This window comes from Budorcas taxicolor, chromosome 4 (genome assembly GCF_023091745.1).
Source record: "Budorcas taxicolor isolate Tak-1 chromosome 4, Takin1.1, whole genome shotgun sequence".
In the NCBI taxonomy this organism is placed as follows: Eukaryota; Metazoa; Chordata; class Mammalia; order Artiodactyla; family Bovidae; genus Budorcas; species Budorcas taxicolor.
The window spans coordinates 68,929,228-68,949,063 of record NC_068913.1 but is presented as its reverse complement, the minus strand read 5'-3'; the positions used below and the strand labels follow the sequence as shown (position 1 = coordinate 68,949,063).

Sequence of the window (19,836 nt, the reverse complement as noted above, 5' to 3'; positions counted from 1 at the left end):
CTTTTATTATCTTGTGTATTGTTATCCTCTACCCACACTAGAACAGAAGATCCATGAACACAGAGATATGTCTATTTCGTTTATGAATGTTTCCCCTGTGCCTGGTGCTGTGTTTTTGTGAGTGCTCAATAAACAGCTGCTGAATGAATGAATTTTGAATTAACTTACATGCCTTTGAGAATCAGCAATGCACATGTTTTAGATAGACTAGAGGCATTAAGTGGGTACATATGGACCTGTAGAACTTTCACAGTATTTCCAAGGCTTTCCAGGGCTCCAAAGTTCACAGTCTGAGAATTCTGGAAAGTTTTCATTCTTATTCCATGCCACAATCATATGCTGGAGTTATTATTCCCATGTCAATGTAAGGACACTGGGGCTCAAAGAACCTAAGTGGTAGAGCCAGAATCAAACCTTGTCTGAGTGCAGGAGTGAGTGAAAGTCACTCAGTCATGTCTGACTCTTTGTGACCCTGTAGTCCATGGAATTCTCCAGGCCAGAATACTGGAGTGGGTAGCCTTTCCCTTCTCCAGGGGATCTTCCCAACCCAGGATCGATCCCAGGTCTCCTGCACTGCAGGCAATTCTTTACCAGCTGAGCCACAAGGAAAGCCCAAGAATATTGGAGTAGGTAGCCTATCCCTTCTTCAGTGGATCTTCCCAACCCCTGGATCAAACCCACGTCTCCTGTGTCTCCTGCCATTGCATACGAATTCTTTACCGCTGAGCCACCAGGGAAGCCCAATTTTAAAAGTGAAAGTGAAAGTCGCTCGGTCGTGTCTGACTCTTTGAGATTCCATGAACTATACAGTCCATGAAATTCTTTAGGCGAGAATACTGGAGTGGGTAGCCTTTCCCTTCTCCAGGGGATCTTCCCAACCCAAGGATCGAACCTAGGTCTCCTGCATTGCAGGCAGATTCTTTACCACTGGCCTATCAGGGAAGCCCCAAATGTGGTCTGACCTATTCTGAATCCTAAACCACCTCCAAACTATGAAAGAAGAATGTAATTTCCATAATTTATATAAAATCACCTCACTAATGAACTCCTCTTGTAATAATAATTATTTAGGCAAGGTGTTGAATCAAACTGTACTCAGGAGTGGGCTTCCCAGGTAGCACTAGTGGTAAAGAACCCACCTGCCAGAGCAGGAGATGTAAGGGATGCGGGTTCAGTTCCTGGGATAGGAAGATCCCCTGGAGGAGGACACAGCAACCCATTCCAATATTCTTGCCTAAAGAATCCCAAGGACAGAAGAGCCTGGGGGGCTACAGTCCAAAGAGTCTCAGAGTCGGACATGACTAAAGTGACTTGCACAGCACATACTCACGAGTACACTTTAACTTCCCTACGTGGTGTTATCAAGATGTGGTTACACGTCTGAAATTTGGCTTGTGTAATTTTGCTTTATTTTCTTTTTAGGGACAGTAAATGAATCAAGTAATATTTCTGTAAATTGATCCCAAAAAGCAAACATCTTTGAATAATCATTTCACTGGTAAAGATGTATTATATACTCTTCATTCAGTGGTGGTTTATCCTGCAACTTTTCTGTCAAAGGTATCATGATAGATACTTGAGTAGACACAAAAATAAATAAATCACAAAACACAATTTCTTTGAAAAATACATTATGGAAAACTTGACTCATGTGATTAAGGCTAAGTTTACCATTTTCATGGCTTATCATTTCCACCACGTGTACATTGCCCAGCACATACTAGGTACATAAAAAGACATCTGATAGATGAATGACCCATCTGACATTTCTAAACATTTTTTTTCTCTATTGGAAATTAGTACAAATGCTAAAAATGTATACCTTCCAGTGATGTTATCACTCAGGTTGTCTTGTTATAGGACCTGGCAATAAAACCCCTCACTTGCCTTTTTCAGAGATAGAAGAGTGTGTATTTTATAGGTAGTGATGACAAATCAAGACTAAAACAGTCACATTTTTATGGCACCTTCCCCCTTGCGATCATCATGTGTCTCTGAGATATATTCAGGCAGGAGATTAAGAAGGAACACCCTCTCAGTTTCTGAGCATCTACTATGAACAGGTTATTTCACTTACTCTAATGTGAGCCAATGTAAAGTTAACATTATCTTCCTATATTTTAAAATCATGAAAACAAAGGTCTGTGCATTTCAGTCATGTGCCCACTTAGAATTCTATCTGGGCTTCGCTGCCTCCACTCTTTCCATTTCTCACATCAAATCACATTTCAACCAACGGTCCTGAAATGACTGCGAGTCTCTGGTCCCCAAAACTGCGACCCACTCTTGGATTTAGCCACTGCACACTTGCCAAGTGGATCACTTACAGAAAATAAGAAAGTGAAATGGGTAGTTTTATTTTGTTTTATTGGGCTTCCTGGGTGGCTCAGTGGCAATATATATATATATATATATATATATATATATATATATCTGTCTGCCAAGAGATGCAGGTTCAATTCCTGGGTCAAAAAGTTCCCCTGGAGTAGGAAATGGCAACCTGCTCCAGTATTCTTGCCTGGAAAATTCCATGGACAGAGGCACCTGGCAGGCTACAGTCCAAGGGGTTGCAAAGAATCAAACATATATCTACAGTCATCAAGACAGTATGGTACTGGCACAAAGACAGAAATATAGATCAATGGAACAAAATAGAAAGCCCAGAGATAAATCCACACACCTATGGACACCTTATCTTTAACAAAGGAGGCAAAAATATACAATGGAGAAAAGACAATCCCTTTAACAAGTGGTGCTTGGAAAACTGGTCAACCACCTGTAAGAGAATAAAACTAGAATACTTTCTAACACCATACACAAAAAGAAAATCAAAATGGATTAAAGATCTAAATGTAAGACCAGAAACTATAAAACTCTTACAGGAAAAGAGAGAAAGAACACACTCTGACATAAATCACAGCAAGATCCTCTATGACCCCCTGCCAGAGTAATGGAAATAAAAACAAAAATAAACAAATGGGACCTAATTAAACTTAAAAGCTTTTTCACAATGAAAGTAACTATAAGCAAGGTGAGAAGGCAGCCTTCAGAATGGGAGAAAATAATAGCAAATGAAACTGACAAGGAATTAATCTCCAAAATATACAAGCAGCCTATGCAGCTCAAAACCAGAAAAATTAATGACCCAATCAAAAAGTGAGCCAAAGAATTAAACAGACATTTCTCCAAAGAAGACATACAGATGGCTAATAAACGCATGAAAAGATGCTCAAACTCACTCATTATCAGAGAAATGCAAATCAAAACCAAAATGAGGTGCCATCTCACACTGGTCAGAATGACTGTCATCAAAAAGTCTACAAACAATAAATGCTGGAGAGGGTGTGGAGAAAAGGGAACCCTCTTACACTGTTGGTGGGAATGCAAACTAGTACAGCCACTCTGGAGAAGGCTGTGTGATTCCTTTAAAAACTGGAACTAGAACTGCTATATGACCCAGCAATCCCACTGCTGGGCATACACACCGAGGAAACCAGAATTGAAAGAGACACGTGTACCCCAGTGTTCATTGCAGCACTGTTTACAATAGCCAGGACATGGAAGCAACCTAGATGTCCATCAGGAGACGAATGGATAAGAAAGCTGTGGTACATATACACAGTGGAATATTACTCAGCTATAAAAACGAATGCATTTGAGTCAGTTCTAATGAGGTGGATGAAACTGGAGTCTAATATACAGAGTGAAGTATGTCAGAAAGAGAAACACCAATATAGTTTATTAACGCATATATATATATATGGAATTTAGGAAGACAGTAACAACAACCCTATATGCAAGACAGCAAAAAAGACACAGACATAAAGAACAGACTTTTGGACTATGTGGGAGAAGGCGAAGGTGGGATGATTTGAGAGAATAACATAGAAACATGTATATTACCATATGTAAAATAGATGACCAGTGCAAGTTTGATGCATGAAGCAGAGCACTCAAAGCCAGTGCTCTGGGACAACCCAGAGGGATGGGGTTGGGAGGGAGGTGGGAGGGGGTTCATGATGGAGGGACACATGTGCATCTGTGGCTGATTCACGTCGATGTGTGGCAAAACCCACCACAACACTGTAAAGTAATTAGCCTCCAATTAAAATTAAAAAAAAGAATCAGACACGACAGAGCACACATGCACTCTGCAGTCACTATACATGTCTGTGTGTATACATATTATATATGTATATATAGGAGCACACATGCACTCTGCAGTCACTATACTTGTCTGTGTGTATACATATATGTATACACATATGTATATATATGAGCACACATGCACTCTGCAGTCACTATACGTGTCTGTGTGTATACATATGAGCACACATGCACTCTGCGGTCACTATACGTGTCTGTGTGTATTCATATATAAGAATATATATGAGCACACATGCACTCTGTGGTCACTATACGTGTCTATGTGTATACATATATGTGTGTATATATATGAGCACACATGCACTCTGTGGTCACTATACGTGTCTGTGTGTATACATATATATATGTATATATATAAGCACACATGCAGTCTGCAGTCACTATACATGTCTCTGTGTACACACACACACACACATATATATATATAGGTATACATATATATAGGTAGTTCATATAAGTGGCTTCCCAGGTGCTGCTAGTAGTAAAGAACCCACCTGCCAATGCAGGGGGCAAAAGAGATGCGGGTTCGATCTCTGGGTTGGGAGGATTGCCTGGAGAAGGGCATGGCAACCCACTCCAGTACTCTTGCCTGGAGAATCCTGTGGAGCGAGGAGCCTAGCTGGCTACAGTCCATAGGGTTGCAGAGTTGGACACGACTGAAGCAACTTAGCAGGCAGACATGGATAGTAATATAACCACGTCCAAAACAGACTCCTCAATGTTCAGTCCATATCTGCTAACCTAGCAGTGACGATGTTTGCCTTGGTTTTTGCTTTTTAATGACTCACACACTTCCTTGCCCTGTGTCAGGGTGACAAATCCTTCCCTGTTGCTTTCATTAATCATTCCACTGGTTGAGTGACTCAGACTGTCAAAACAGCAGACAATTATAGGATTATTTTATGGAAAACGAACAGCGAAACATTATAATGAAATTTCAATTATTTTCATTCTCCTTGCTGAGACACATTTCTTTCTTTATGTTTCAAGATCAGATTTGTTTATTCTTTCTGAACCATTTATTTCTCAATTTAACAATTCTCTGACCACTGCGAGCACTTTAAAAGATAACCAGACAATAAATCAAGCGAAAAGACCCTGATGCTGGGAAAGATTGAGGGCAGGAGGAGAAGGGGACGACAGAGGATGAGGTGGTTGGATGGCATCACCGACTCAGTGGACATGGGTTTGAGTGGACTCCAGGAGTTGGTGATGGACAGGGAGGCCTGGCGTGCTGTAGTCCATGGGGTCGCAAAGAGTCGGACACGACTGAGCGATTAAACTGAACCAATTTGATTTTACCCAGTTTTCCCTTTTCCAGATATGATTTTAAATAGAAGCCCAGACTCTGTGGGGAGAAATTAGGTGTGGTTGTCTTATGGATCAGAAATGGACTATACGGCCCCTTAGGACTTATAGTTATGATCCTGTAATTTTATGAACTCTTGCCTCTTTTGTTCTGAGTTCTACCCATAACAACAAATAAAGCAATGACAACCACAATTATCAGCCCTGTGGTTTCTCTGTTCTCTGGCTGGGCTTCACCAATATGGGCAGCAGCTGGCCAAGGAAGTTCCTGAAATCTATGAGTTAACACTAACCTTCTACTTTCGGATCAGACCCTGGCCTCATAAAAGCTCGGAACAGCATCAAAGCAATTATAAAAGGAAAGAGGAAAAGTGTGGCCAGAAACTATCCGAACACGTACTCTTTTAGAATTCAGCCGTGACCTTCAAATGAGGAACTCAGTCAGATAAATATATTTAACCATCATAATAATTCAAACTCGATTAGCAATCAACATGTCAGGACTTCAGTCTGCCCCTAGTAATTACTCCTTTCCAATATTTAAAGAAGTTGCGATTTCCAGCACTGTCCTGATATGGTTTCTTTCCTCCACAGAGACCATATTTTGAGCTCACCCCTGGCAAGAAGGGCCAGAGATATTAGTGTATGTTTGTTTGTGCTTGTATTTGTTGGAGCATGAAGAAGCAACAAACCTAGACTTTTCCTCTGACATCAGAAGGCTCTCCGAATTCAGCTCTCAATCTTTTATTTCTCCCACAAGAGAAAAAGGTCTCAACATTACAGTTGAACAGTGGTTTTGAATCTTTGGTCTGCAATCTTTCTGAGTTCTTAAATGATATTTGGAACAGCCTAATGGAAATCATGTTAGGAGCATACTGTACTCGTAAAAATAGTCTAGAGAGAATGTAATGCTTGGTTAATTATCCAGATGTGTAAAAGCACAATGCAATTGGACTTAGAGAAACTTGTAATTGTGTGTTCCGTCTGAATCTCTCCCTTCTTACATGTTTCAACAGCATTCACAGCAGACTTACTGCAGCCCTGCCACCCACTTACTTTTAAGGAAGGAAAAAAATTATATCTAAAAATCAAGTTTCAATCAGCTCCTCCAGAAGGAAAAAAAACCATGTCAGAGAATAATACTTTAATGGAAACAATGTCCTCTGACAGAAACTTCACATATGTTGGCAGTTACTATTGTGTAAGCTACTCTCCGTCGTCTACATTTCTTACTAAAGTAGACGCCGTTATATTCATTCTCTGACTTGCTTCTAAGTATACCTTTATGGTAAAACTTACAGAAACTTTATCAGTGATAATGAGTAATGGCTCTCAAATCTGGTTACCAAGTGTCACTATTTACTGTCCCTAGCCCCTTACCTCTGCTTGGAAGTGGAAAAAGGCAGTTGTCAGCTTCAGCAATGACACAATGAGGATGGTCAGGGTCATAACGCCCTTTTCCCTGCTCCGTCACCAAGTCCCCAGCCACACCAGGTGGGATGAACGTACCTAAAGAATTCACTTCAGGGCTGGTGAGAACCCTTCCATGCTCAGGAGAAAAACAGGTGAGCTCTCCTTGTGGACAGAGTCACACCAGTTTCATTTCATCTAGCTGTCCCCAAGCACAGATTGTGGTGGAGCTACTCCCAAGTATGAGGGTGATCAAAGTGAACATGCCTTTAAGAGGGAGACATGCCTTGAAGAGAATTTTGCCACAAAAAAAAAAAAAAAAATTGGTGAAAAGCCTAAGCTGCATGGAGTCACACAGGACACAGCAGTCAAGAGGACTGGATTAAGCTCGGACAACCTTGACTTCATCTAGCCTTGGGACAAAATCTTACTTCACTCAGCACCATTTTTCTACTGAAGAGAGAAGAGAGGTAGCCTTAACACAGCTAGTTCAGAAAATTAATGAATGGGGTAAACTGGCACTTCGGTTTCTACACAATAGATTGTGGTAATCTCCACAACTTCCTAGACATTGCTAGACCATGCATCATCTAATTTCAAGACCACACTGCTGTGATTAAAAAAGGGTGGGGGCTTCTAATATGGTTTTATCTAAATAGCTATTTCTCTTGACTATGGGCTTAAAAAGAAATGCAGAATCTACAGGGCTAGACATAAGAAAAACACTTTGATCTGTATCCAACTTTTAGTCACATAAATTTATGAAAAAGTATCTACTGCCTTCCAAATGATATGTTTCTATTCGTTTTGAGATGATGCTTCTTTAAAAAATAATTCCATCAGTGACTAAAATTAGTGAAAAAGATGCACCTTACCTCCCCCTAACTCTGACCTCGGTGCTGATTTTAGAGATATTCATACACAGCTTGAAGCCAGGTGATTTGATCAGAGGAGTAAACACTTTTGTTTAGAGACTGTAGTTAATTCAACTTTTAAATAAAGAGCATGAACATACTGGACCACAGTCAACAAACTGAATCCTTCATTTGCTCACTGTAGATAGAACTCAGAAGGCTGAAGCTGTGCATAATAGATTTAATTTAGCATTTCCGGTCCTCAGCCAACACATCTCCTCCAATCAGGTATTATTTGTGTCGCCATCCTGCTTGGTCCAGCATGGTAGCTCACTTCAGACAAAGTTTATAATTACTTCTCATTTACTCGTATTCTTTTCCATGTAACTAAAGAATCAGTAAATATGTGCTGATTTGACTTAGATATGCTATCCAAAAGCCTGAGGCCCAGTTTGCAACCATTTCCATATGCCCCCATTCAGTTCTTCAGGTTGCGGCTTAAACCTTGACTTTTCTAATATTAAACACATTAAATAGTCAAAATCCGTTTTCAATTCTAAAAGAAAATATTGGCAAGTCAGAAGAACATAACTGAAAATAGACATCTGTCATGAGCTCAAGAGTTAAAGCAGCTCAAATGTTATCTAATAAAATTCAGCAAGTTCCATGCTTTGAGAAATAATTACATTCCAAGGACCTCAAGCCTTTAGATCACTTGAAACCTCCATTTACCCCATAAAACTTTATGATCAAAGCCAAGCCTTTATGATTAAAATGAAGTCTTGACCAGAAATCCAAGAAACTGGGAACTTCTTTACTGTGTGTATAAGGTTAGTAACCCTTAGTGGAGAAGGCAATGGCAACCCACTCCAGTACTCTTGCCTGGAAAATCCCATGGGCAGAGGAGCCTGGTAGGCTGCAGTCCATGGGGTCGCTAAGAGTCAGGGTCGATAAGAGTCAGAGAGACTGAGCGACTTCACTTTCACTTTTCACTTTCATGCATTGGAGAAGGAAATGGCAACCCACTCCAGTGTTCTTGCCTGGAGAATCCCAGGGACAGAGGAGCCTGGTGGGCTGCCGTCTATGGGGTCGCACAGAGTCGGACACGACTAAGGCAACTTAGCAGCAGCAGCAGCAGTAACGCTTAGAGACTGCACAAAATTTAGAAAGGATGTTTGATTCCCTTGTACAGACAAATCTATTCTGTGGGAATAGGTGGGTTCCGGAGAAGTGCAGTTTGACAGGAGAGTGCAGCCAGGCTCCAGAAAGCATCTCTATGAAGGGGGTTATAATCCTTAGCTTGTCCCTTGACCACAGTCCTTAGGTTCTGGAGTCCAGCTGCTTAGGTTCTAATTCTGGGCTGGATGAGCTTGTAACCTCTCCAAGCCTCATTTATCTCAGCTGTAAAATGGGTATGATGATAACAGCACTAGCTTCATAAGGCAGTTGTGAGGATTAAATAAGGAAATGCATGAAACTGTGCTCAGCATAATACCTGTCATATGATCCACTCTCAATAAATATTCTCAAATAAGATCTACAAATAAAACAAAGTGACTAAACACTCTAGAAGGTCCCCTTTGTTGTTGTTTAGTCACTCAGTTGTGTCCAACTCTTCTGTGTGCCTGCCAGGCTCCTCTGTTCTTGGAATTTCCCACAAGAATACTGGAGTGGATTGCAATTTCCTTCTCCAGAAGGTCCCTCTCTACCTACCAAATTCAAGGATTTCAAGGCTGGGCTAAGACAAAGGTGTGGCTTTCATAAACAAGTATAAACCTATCACTTGGATAGTTCTCCCAGCCTGCCCCTTTACAAGCATGTCAGTGCTTGAAATTCCCCTATTACAAGTATCCTTCTACGGCTTAGGCTCTGTCCTCTATTCAAAGACAAGTATATTGGGAAGAGGCTTCCCTGGTGGCTCTGTGATAAAGAATCTGTCAACAATGCAGGCTACGCGAGTTCGATCCCTGGGTCAGGAAGATCCCCTGGAGAAGGGCATGGCAATCCACTTCAGTACTCTTGCCTCGAGAATCCCATGGACAGAGGAGCCTGGTGAATTGCAGTCTATAGCATCACACAGAGTCGGACACAACTGAAGGGACTAATCAGCAGCAGCAGCATGCTGGGAGTATGCTTAATCTAATTTTCTCTAATGGACAGTGAGTTGGTAACAAGTTAGAACTGGGGAGAGAAACAGAATAATCATCATGGGGACGGAAGAAGCATGGGAGAACCAGGACCAAACACCATACAGCCAAGGAAAGGAAGGCTGAGAGTGGGAGTTAGGGCACTGTACAGGGAGAGAAGAACCATGAACGGGAGACCAAAAAAAGCCAAAGAGAAGTGTCATCGATATTTTTATCTGGCAAATGCCTTGCTTGAAGCCACTCTATAACATCCATTAAACACTGTGCCTAGTATTGTATGAAACAAATTAGGCAAACCTGGGTCTTGACTCCTGGGATCCTGTCCCTCTGAACCCATTGGACCATGATGATTTCAATGAAGAAATCAGACTCTGTGAACCCAGCAGGATTTTCCTCATGTGGGTGAAGATAAAGTATCCTATTAAGCTTGCTACTTTTTAAATAGCTTCAAAGTTTTGCCTCAAATAAACCCTGGTTGCAAACTGCTTCTAGGGAAAGCAGCCCCCTCCTGCTGATCAAAAAGAGATGATCAGGTTTTTCAAATGCCATTCACAAGCAATCCCACCCATTAGCACAACCGCCCCTAAGCACTGGATCTTTTCCACGAGTGGACTGAAAACCACAGGCACAGAGCACAGTGGACGGACCCCTCACTCCTGCCACCTCCCTGCATTCATGCACCAGGGCTGTTTTACTTTAATTTCTAGCTGGGCCCACGTACATTTTAGCGGATTCTAAAGAGTGTCTGAACCTCATGAAAAAGAGCAATCTCACTAATAGTTACTGGCTCAGAAAGGATAACACTTATGAAGAAAGTTAATTATGTGAATTAAATGCAGCTTGTTTCTCTTTTTGAAGTACATTTTTTTCATGCCTCGAGGAGGGTGATTTACAGACACATTTGTCTCTCTTTAGAGAAAATTAATTCCAGTTGGTGTTCCAGGCAGAAGCAGAGAGAAGGGAAGGAGACAAAGCAATTCTTCCTTCTCCACTGCTTCAAATGCGGGTCCACACCACACTTTGTTGTGGCCTCGCCACGGTCCACACAGCAGGGGCGAGGGCCCTCGGTTGGTCCACACACATTTTGCTACTATCCAAAGCTGCTAAGGTCCACCATCATCTCCTCATGAAGTGAACAACTTCTTTTACAGATTTCAAAATAAGAGGGGAGACAATGCCACACCCCCAAAACAAGTGAGCAGAGCTCTTCAAACATCTCAGCCCCTGCTTACATGCATTAGGCCATATGCTTTGGTGCAATAATATATTAATCCAACTTTTCAACATGAATGGTAGTAATAGTCATCATGTGTTGGGTACTCTCTATAGCCAGTCACTCTGTTAAATATTTGAGGAGGATTATCTAATTAAATGCTCAAACCAACCCTATACAGAAGGTACTGTTATTACTTCCAGACTCCTTTACAACAAATTCAGGGCACTGAACAGCTGCTCAAGTCGCTTAGAGCAACAGGCTACTCTCATTCACAGCACACAAAAGTGGAAGATATTTATTTGCAATAGGCTTCCCTGGTGGCTCAGATGGTAAAGAATCCACCTGTGGGAGACCCAGGTTTGATCCCTGGGTTGGGAAGATCCCCTGGAGAAGGGAATGGATATCTACTCCAGTATTCTTGCCTGGAGAATTTCATGGACAGAGGAGCCTGGTGGGCTACAGTCCAAAGAGTCGCAAAGAGTGAGACATGACTGAGCGACTAACACTTTCACGTTTGCAATGAGAAGCAGAAAACCATTTCTGAGTTTATGCATTTCTTTTCCAAGAACAGTTCTACAAATCTAGCAGCATTATTTTCAACCTCTCCCAAAAGTATGAAGAAATTAAGAGTTCGCAAGAGAAAAGATTCCCCTTTCTTGAGAATCTATTACAACATTTTTTTTGGCAGTGGACACAGGGAGGGTGGGGTTGGTATTATGTTAAAACTGCATTTATATACAGATGCTTTAAGGGTATGTCTAAGGTAACTATGGTTGAACATCCAGTAAAGCAAAATATCCCTGGAAGTGATCTAATTTAAAAACCAACCCTTCTGATAGTAAGATGAAATGCACAGGCCCAGAGAAATTAAAGAAATTGTCTGGAATCATACAGAGAGAGACACAGCCAGTGATGAACCTCAGGTCTTCTAATTATTAATGCAGAATTCCTTCCACTTCTCCATCCTTCCTCCTAGCCTTAACAGAAGACCAGATGGAACAAACTAAAGAGAAACACCACATTCTGCAAATAATAAACCATCAGGCACTACTGAGTGCTCTTCCTTCTAGAAAAAGGTGTGCTCCCTGATCTAACATCTCCTGCATGGTTCTTACAGAGATGCTGCTGCCTGGCAAGGGCATCTCCACCCTAGCCCCTGCCTGCCCTCATTCCCATCTTCCTTCATCACTTTGAAGGCACAGGTTTCTTTAAAAGTATTCATCCTGGCAGCAGAGAATGTAAAAAGAAAACTCCTTTCCTGCACACATTCAGAAATTACATGCATGAAACCACCAGACTGACATGAAGTAGACAAGTCAAGTTTTTCGTTGAAAATTTGGCAGCTTTGCTGAAAAGTTCAATATCACGGTTAACAACATTGTCACATTATTCACAAGACAAGGAATTACACTCTAAGCAGATCATTCTGCTGACTGGGTGTTTTCCAAGGTTGCTACCAAAATGACAGGGATGTCGCTTCCTTCTTCCTTCCCATGCTGCTTCTGAAATGGGTTAAAAGGGAAGGAACAGCAGGGAGAGGTCCTAAAAAATCCTAAAGGTATCGGTCTTTTAAAAAGACTTAAGTGTAACAAGCTAAATAGTCAGGATATCCTTTCTAGACAGTTTAGAAAAAGGAGAAAGAAGGTGAAGAGAGGGAAGATCCTAGTTCCGTTAACTTGCCATTCCCTTGGAAAAGCTGAGACCATTTTCCACTTTAACACCCTTACAATGGAAACCTGTGGTCTATGCTTGCATCCTTCCAGCCTTCCCTCTGGTATCATCACTCAGATCTTCCTCTGGAGACCGCTCATCTCCCATTCTCAAGCTTGCGGCTCAGGTGTAAAGGCTTCAAGATGATTCGCTGCTTCCTAGGGCATTGCAGTGGGCCTTAGGCACCATTCTGGTCAATCTGTATACTCCATCCCCCTGACCCCTAGAATGGGCATGGGCTCCAAATGGACAACGGGACTTAGAAATGTGGTGGAATTCTGACGAGGGAGAAGTTTAGCCTGTAGGCTATCTCTAGAGCTCTGGAGTGGATTGGAGAGGCGAGGGCATGGGTGAAAAGAACTTACCTGAGGATGAAACCAGACACGTGCAAAGCCAAATGACTAGATCAAGAGAATGTGATACAAAATCCTGATGATAAAGTTTGAGCACCCAGATCCAGCCATGCCTGATGCCAACCAGTCAATCCCCTGTTTTACTTAAGCCACTTTGAATAGGGTTTTTGTCACTTGTAAGCAGAAGAGCCTTGACTAATACACCCATATTCATCCTTCAAAATCCAGTTTAATTCTTGCCTCCTCTGTCTGACTTTTCCTTGCGGATCACACCTTGAGAGGTAGCTATTTGCTCACCTTAAGCTACTTGTCTTTACAGCTACTTTTCTAATTGTACTTTTCATTCTGTGTTGTATTTATTATCAGACTCTCAGATTTATGGCAGAATTAATATCTTATTCATCACTGAATTTTTAATACTTATCCGAAGCCTCAGACATAGTAGGGAATGATTTGAGAATTTTTATATGGATTGAATTAATATTAATGTGTGTGTACACATTGAATGGATAAACCACAGGTGTCATAATATATTCCAGTCCTGATGATGTTGGAAGCACACAAGAAAACATGATTTCAACTTACCTCCCCAGTGACATAAAAGTCATTGTCTCTATAGTCAGAGAACAACTCGAAAAACTGAATTAATGCACTGCAAAAAGAAAAGCAACAATAAAAATTACATGGAATCATACTATACTACCCAGTTTCACCCTCAGACAAGAGGTTTCGCATTGAATTAAGATACCATTATGCTATAAGCTTCTGGAGGTATTGTTTTCAAAGTCTCATGAGTGTGACACTCCATACTCTGTGGATGGTTAGAAAAATACTTGTAGGCTTGCTCTGTGATACTCAGAAGTTCATACAAGTGAACATCAACACTCTGGAAAGGTTTCTAAATCCCTGGGTTACCAACTTGAATCACTTGCCTGTTGAGGGGACCCTTGAGCAAAGTGCCCCAGGCTTTCACCTCTCATTTAGCAATTTGTGGAGTTTGCTCTACAAACATTATAGTCCCACTAACCTCAGTTTGTGGTGAGGCAATGGGAACCTCAGTTGCTTACCAACCTCTCTCTGTGGGGAACACTGAACACTTCTATATTCTAATGGGGCCCCTAGAATTTCAGTGCTTTAATAACCAAAGAACAGAAAAAACTGTAAACTGACTGGTTGTGTATGTGTTCAGTCACTCAAGTGTGCTTGACTCTTTGCAGCCCCATGGAGTGTAGCCTGTCAGGCTGCTCTGTCCATGGAGTTTTCCAGGCAAGAATACTGGAGTGGGTTTCCATTTCCTACTCCAAGGGATCTTCCTGACCCAGGGATCGAACCCATGTCTCTTGTGTCTGCTACAATTGCAGGTAGATTCTTTACCGCTAAGCCACCTGGGAAGCCCCCTAAAATGACTATAGTCTAAAGGAAAATCACCAAATGCCCACAGATATGGAAGTAAATGCAAAGTGGCCTCTGGGCTCAAAATATCCACATTTACTAAAGATTGCCAACAGCCACTTTGGTATGCTGAAATAGATTTAAACAGACTCAAGAAATTATTTCATAACAAGCAAGAAAAGGGTGGATTATTAAACGATTCTCTACTTGAACAGAATCTTTCATAAAGGAGACAAAAACTTGTGAAACTCCGAAGCCTTATGAATGTCTTGACCTAGATTGCAATGCCTGAGAAGCTGGGCAGGGTTTTTGTTCCAGTTTCCTGCTGAGGGACTAAAAGCCGTGAACTAGCCAGTGAAGATAAAAGGCAAGGAGGCCCTGCAAAACCAGGAGCAGAAAGTTCAAGGGTTACACAGAGGCAAAACTGGGTCATTGCAATCACCACAATCCTGGCAATAACTTAATTTTCAAAGGCTCCATTAAGAACCCAGCATCGGAACCTCTCTGGTGGTCCAGTGGTTAGCGCTTCCAGTGCAAGGGGTGAGGGTTCGATCCCTGGTCAGGAACCTATTATCCCACACGCCTTATAGCCAAAAAATCAAAACATAAAGCAGAACCAATACTGTAACAAATTCATAAAGACTTTTAAAATGGTCCACATAAAAATAATCTTGAAAAAAAAACAAGCCAACATTAAACCCTACTGTAGAGTTTCAGTGTATTTATTTATTATTTATAGTAACTGAAATCTTTGTAGCAACTAAATCTGGAAAGTGCATTACATAGCCTCCATGTTTGTGCTGGCAATACGCTGCCTTTAGAGCTAAGATAAAAATAGGAGTTTATTCTCCACCCTTGCCTCTTTAACCTTCAAGCTAAAAATTACTTCTCTTTCTCTCTTCCTGCTAGTTGGAATGGCAATAGGCAATTTAATATAGTAAATCTCAATTAAGCCTTGTGCTTTAGCTTAAAACTTATTTCCTTAAAGAATTTGTTGGAGAGTTGTTGGGGTTGCCAGATTTAGCAAATAAAATACCAGATGTCTAACTAAATTTGAATTTCAGATAAACAACAAATAATACTTTAGTATAAGTCTGTCCCAAATATTGCACAGGACATACTTAGATTAAAAAATTATTCACTGTTTATCTGAAATTCAAATTTAACTGGCATTCTGTATTTTATCTGATAATCTTAGTTGAAGGAGATAATCTCCCAGCTTACTTCTAGCTTGAAAAAACAGGATTCTCTAGTTGACATTTCCAAGGCAAGGTCCCAATTGAGGAAGTTATCATGAAATTTTAATTTCACAGTAGGATCTCAACAAAAACTTGGCTAATCATAGCAATGCCTTAGTAGGTCTTTCTTAAATGGGAATGAAAAATGAAAAAGGGAAATTTGGTAAGTTGGAGGTACATATGCCGTTTGTTCCTTGAACTGTGTTGTCATCAAGGATTAGACCATTACATGGTAAAGGGTTGTTCAAAAATAAAATCTAGAATCATCCTCACCTTAAACTGCAAACTTTGTAAGTACAACTGCTAAAGCATATAATAATATCAGGTTGGCCAAAAAGTTCATATGGGTTTGTCTGTAAGATGTTACGGAAAAACCTGAACAAATTTTTGATCAACCCAATACATAGCATACGTGTGTGTGTGCACGTGTGCACACTCCATGCATTTATTCAGGCACAAGAGCTATATGGCACACAAAGCATATCTCTCTTCCATGACTTTCCATTTGGAACCTTGCTGGCATCGTGTCAAGGCCTTATCAAATAAGTAGAATTTTAGTCAAAGGCTACTCAGTGGCAGAAAGTTACATTAAGAGACAACAGGATGAAACACAGAAGGCAAGGGTGAATGATCAGGAGAAACCACCCCTCAGATAATTTTATTAAAGAGAAGATGGGCTCAGGGCAGGGAAGGTGGATGTAAATGATAACGCATTACAGATCGAAGGACAGCTCTGGACTCTGGTCTGCTCTAGTGGAGTCAGGATCATAGAAATACAAGACATTCAGGAGAACTGAGGTGAAAATAATCTTAGCAAAAGCTCCATACCAACAAAAGCCAGACAAGGTATACATTTAGTCACTGACAGTCTGGCTGAAAGAAGCATAGCGACAAGGATCCCAGTGGTTTTGCTCTCTTGCATCAGATAGGGAGCTATCCTGAGCATTCATTCATTCCACATCTAGTGTGGCCGGGCCATGATCTCACCTTCACCTTTCATTCAGTGCAGTTGTCAATTTAATATATAAAACTGTTTCATAGTCACATTGTTATGAAGTTTTATTTAGCAATGGGCTTCCCTGGTGGCTCGGATGGTAAAGAATCTTCTTGCAATGCAGGAGACACGAGTTCAATCCCTGGGTTGGTAAGATTCCCGTGGAGAAGGGAATGGCTACTCACTCCAGTATTCTTGTATGGAGAATTCCATGGACAGAGGAGCCTGGTGGCTACAGTCCATTGGGTCACAAAGAGTCAGACAGGACTGAGCAACTAACACAGCAAAAAAAAAAAAAAAGTCTAAGCATCTTGTTTGCGGAAAAAGTTTCATTTCCAAACAAAGAAAAGCAGCCTAAATGTAAATGTCAAATGTGTTTTTAGACATCCTCTCAGCTGAGCACTAATACTAGTGAAATGCAGTGGGATTTTCAGAAAAAAAGAAAGATGGTTTTCAGGAGAAAAAGAAAGTTCTACTCTTTAAACCTGTAGTAGCCTGTTTACAGGTTTCAAAGCGACCTTCTTATTCCAAACACCCATCTAGACAGCTGGGGAGAAGAGTGCAGTCACAAAGGGAAACAAATAGTATAAACCATAAAGGAAACAGCTGAAATCAGTTTTCTGCCCCTTGATTAGCTATTTTCCAGTTCTAAGAGCCTGAAGCAAAAAGAACTAAAACAGCTATAAACAATGGATGCTTTGAAATAGGTTCTCTTTACATGTCTTGCAAGAGGAGATGAACCACATGTCAGCAGTAAATACCCACTCGGAGGGTCAACTGGAAGCTGTGACCATCCTTGGGGGAGGGGCCGGAGAGCCAGAAGAGGAAGGGCAGGGGTGCAAGGCTCTGGCTTAGAGGATCTGATGTATTTCTTTCATACAGACCCTCCGCCCTTAGGGTATTTGCTAATTAAACAACTGAGGTTGTTTGGAGTTAAGCCAAAAGAGGGTTGGAGGAGGAGGGTATGGGGGACGTATGTTTCCGACTTGAAAAATGAGAGCTCATAGTCAGTACTAAATGAGGAAGACGTGGCCCTTGAGTTAACTTGTAAGGACTGCCGTCAGGATTATGTCTGTGGCGGGGGAAAAGGAGGTATCTGAGCTGGTGGCAGCGGAGGGACCCCTGCCAGGATCTGGCTAAGGACCCATAGGATCTGGAAGCAGAAGTGTGGGTCCTAGTCAGCTCACCTGGAGACTGAATGACTGTGTTAAAATAACGGGACATGTGGCAAACAAAAGTGTGCAAGACAGACACCAGCCATGTCGTTTTCTGGGGCAGCAGAGAAGAAACATCTCTGGGAGAGAGGCCAAAAGTTAAGCCTCTTTCCTCTCCCCTGCCCCCACCCCTCCCAGCCATCGCCTTGGGGAGAAAGAATAAAATGGAAAGCTTTCCTCAGAGATCAAAAAACACTGACTCCTATTAGATTCACTTTCACTTTGGGGATTGGCTGGGTTTGCTCACCAATGAGCAGACAGGGTGTTTGGTGAAAGTAAGGGGGCAGCATAGAGGAGCTGGTTACCTCTTTTTGGCGACTAGGATTGTTTCAGCAAATTATTACAATGTGTAGGGCCGGGGGTTGGGGGGAGCCCTAGTGATGGGAAAGAATATAGGACCTGGTCTCTAATAATAATTTACAGACTGGGAAAAAAAATAACCAAATAAGAAAGGTCACTTTAAGAAAATGTACTAAAAATAGCTATAATGAATGTAAGAAAAGAGAAAGGAAGATATTATATGTATACTGTTTGATCAGGTTTGCAACTTCACATTTTCCTTAATTTTTTGTGTAAAAGAATAACTTTGTAATCTGAAAGGAGAAGTAAGAAACTAGCTAGCAAGCTGAGCTTTCAGCTTGGAAAAGGCATGAAGGAGAAACACAGGAGTGAAAAACCGCATTTTGTGATGGCCACAAAAGGAGGACTCCTGGGAAAGAAGACAAACAATCCAAAGTTCAATATACAAATAATGTTGGAAGCAAGCAGCAACCTCTCAGGCAGCTAGTTGAAAGGTTGGAAAAGTATATTTGGTTGAATAATTCTGCTGTTTCTATTGTTTTTCAAAGGATATTTTTACAAAATTACACCTTAAGATGTTGGTTCTTCTTGCTACTTTCTCTGCTGGCCACTTCACAGTTATCAATTATAACATAACAAAATGGAAAACAGGCCACATATGTATGTGTGTGTGTGTGCATGCACTCCTCATGTAGAAGTATTCTTAAAAGATCTTCAAGAACTGGACTATGATGACCAATCAATAATACTTCTACTACTGGAGGAATTTTCATGTTGAAATAGAAAATCATTTGGTTTGAAGATGGTCAAAAGAGCGCCAGGGCCTTTTACCTGTATAAGTTTTGAGCCACGTCATCCTCATCTATCGCATATCCGTGGACATGGTCGGTAAAACTGAAACCTGTGCCCACCTGAAGGTGAAATAAATAAGCAGGTATAAACAGAGAGAAACACACATCTTGCTGAGAGACACCGCTCGAGAAGGAAATCAACATTATTCCCAAGGTCATGCCTTTGGCCTCAGCTTTTTGGCATCCCCCATGTGCACTCATCCATGCTCACAGAAGGATGCTGCATGTCACCATGTCCCCCTTCCCTCTGCTGAGCCCAAATAAACTAGCAATGCAAAGCTCTTCTCTGATCCTGCAGCGGGAACCCTGCCAGATGATTATTTAAGGATGAGAAACTCACCTTTCCTGGCCTCTGCTACAGTATCAAAAGACTCAAAGTTGTCTCCTCTCTGAAACCTGGAAGGTGCACTGCTCTGTCCTGCTAAGAAGGAACTCTCTATTGGCCAAAGATAAAAGCTACCTCTGTGTGTGCAGTTCTTTTCCCCATTTCTTTACTTGTGATAAATATGGCCACTAAGCCCTTTCACCTTCAGCAGATAAGGGGTTTTAAAATAAAGATTAGCTTTAAACTAATAGTTCCTTATTCCTGGAAGTTCACAGTCAACTGAGTAAATCAATAGCAAAAGCTACTACTTATTTTGGGTCAACAATATATACAAGGAATGCACCCCCACCATATACA

General features: G+C 41.3%; 1 protein-coding gene across 1 annotated transcript in view; it reads right to left on the bottom strand.

The window, feature by feature from the left end:
- CPVL (carboxypeptidase vitellogenic like) overlaps positions 1–19,836 on the bottom strand; it is a 113,729-nt gene that overhangs the window by 66,317 nt on the left and 27,576 nt on the right. Inside the window, exons 5-6 of the mRNA XM_052638916.1 lie at positions 19,135–19,214; positions 13,751–13,817 (exon numbers count right to left, since the gene is read on the bottom strand). Of these exons, the coding sequence (XP_052494876.1) occupies positions 13,751–13,817; positions 19,135–19,214 (147 nt within the window). The remainder of the gene's footprint in view (positions 1–13,750; positions 13,818–19,134; positions 19,215–19,836) is intronic.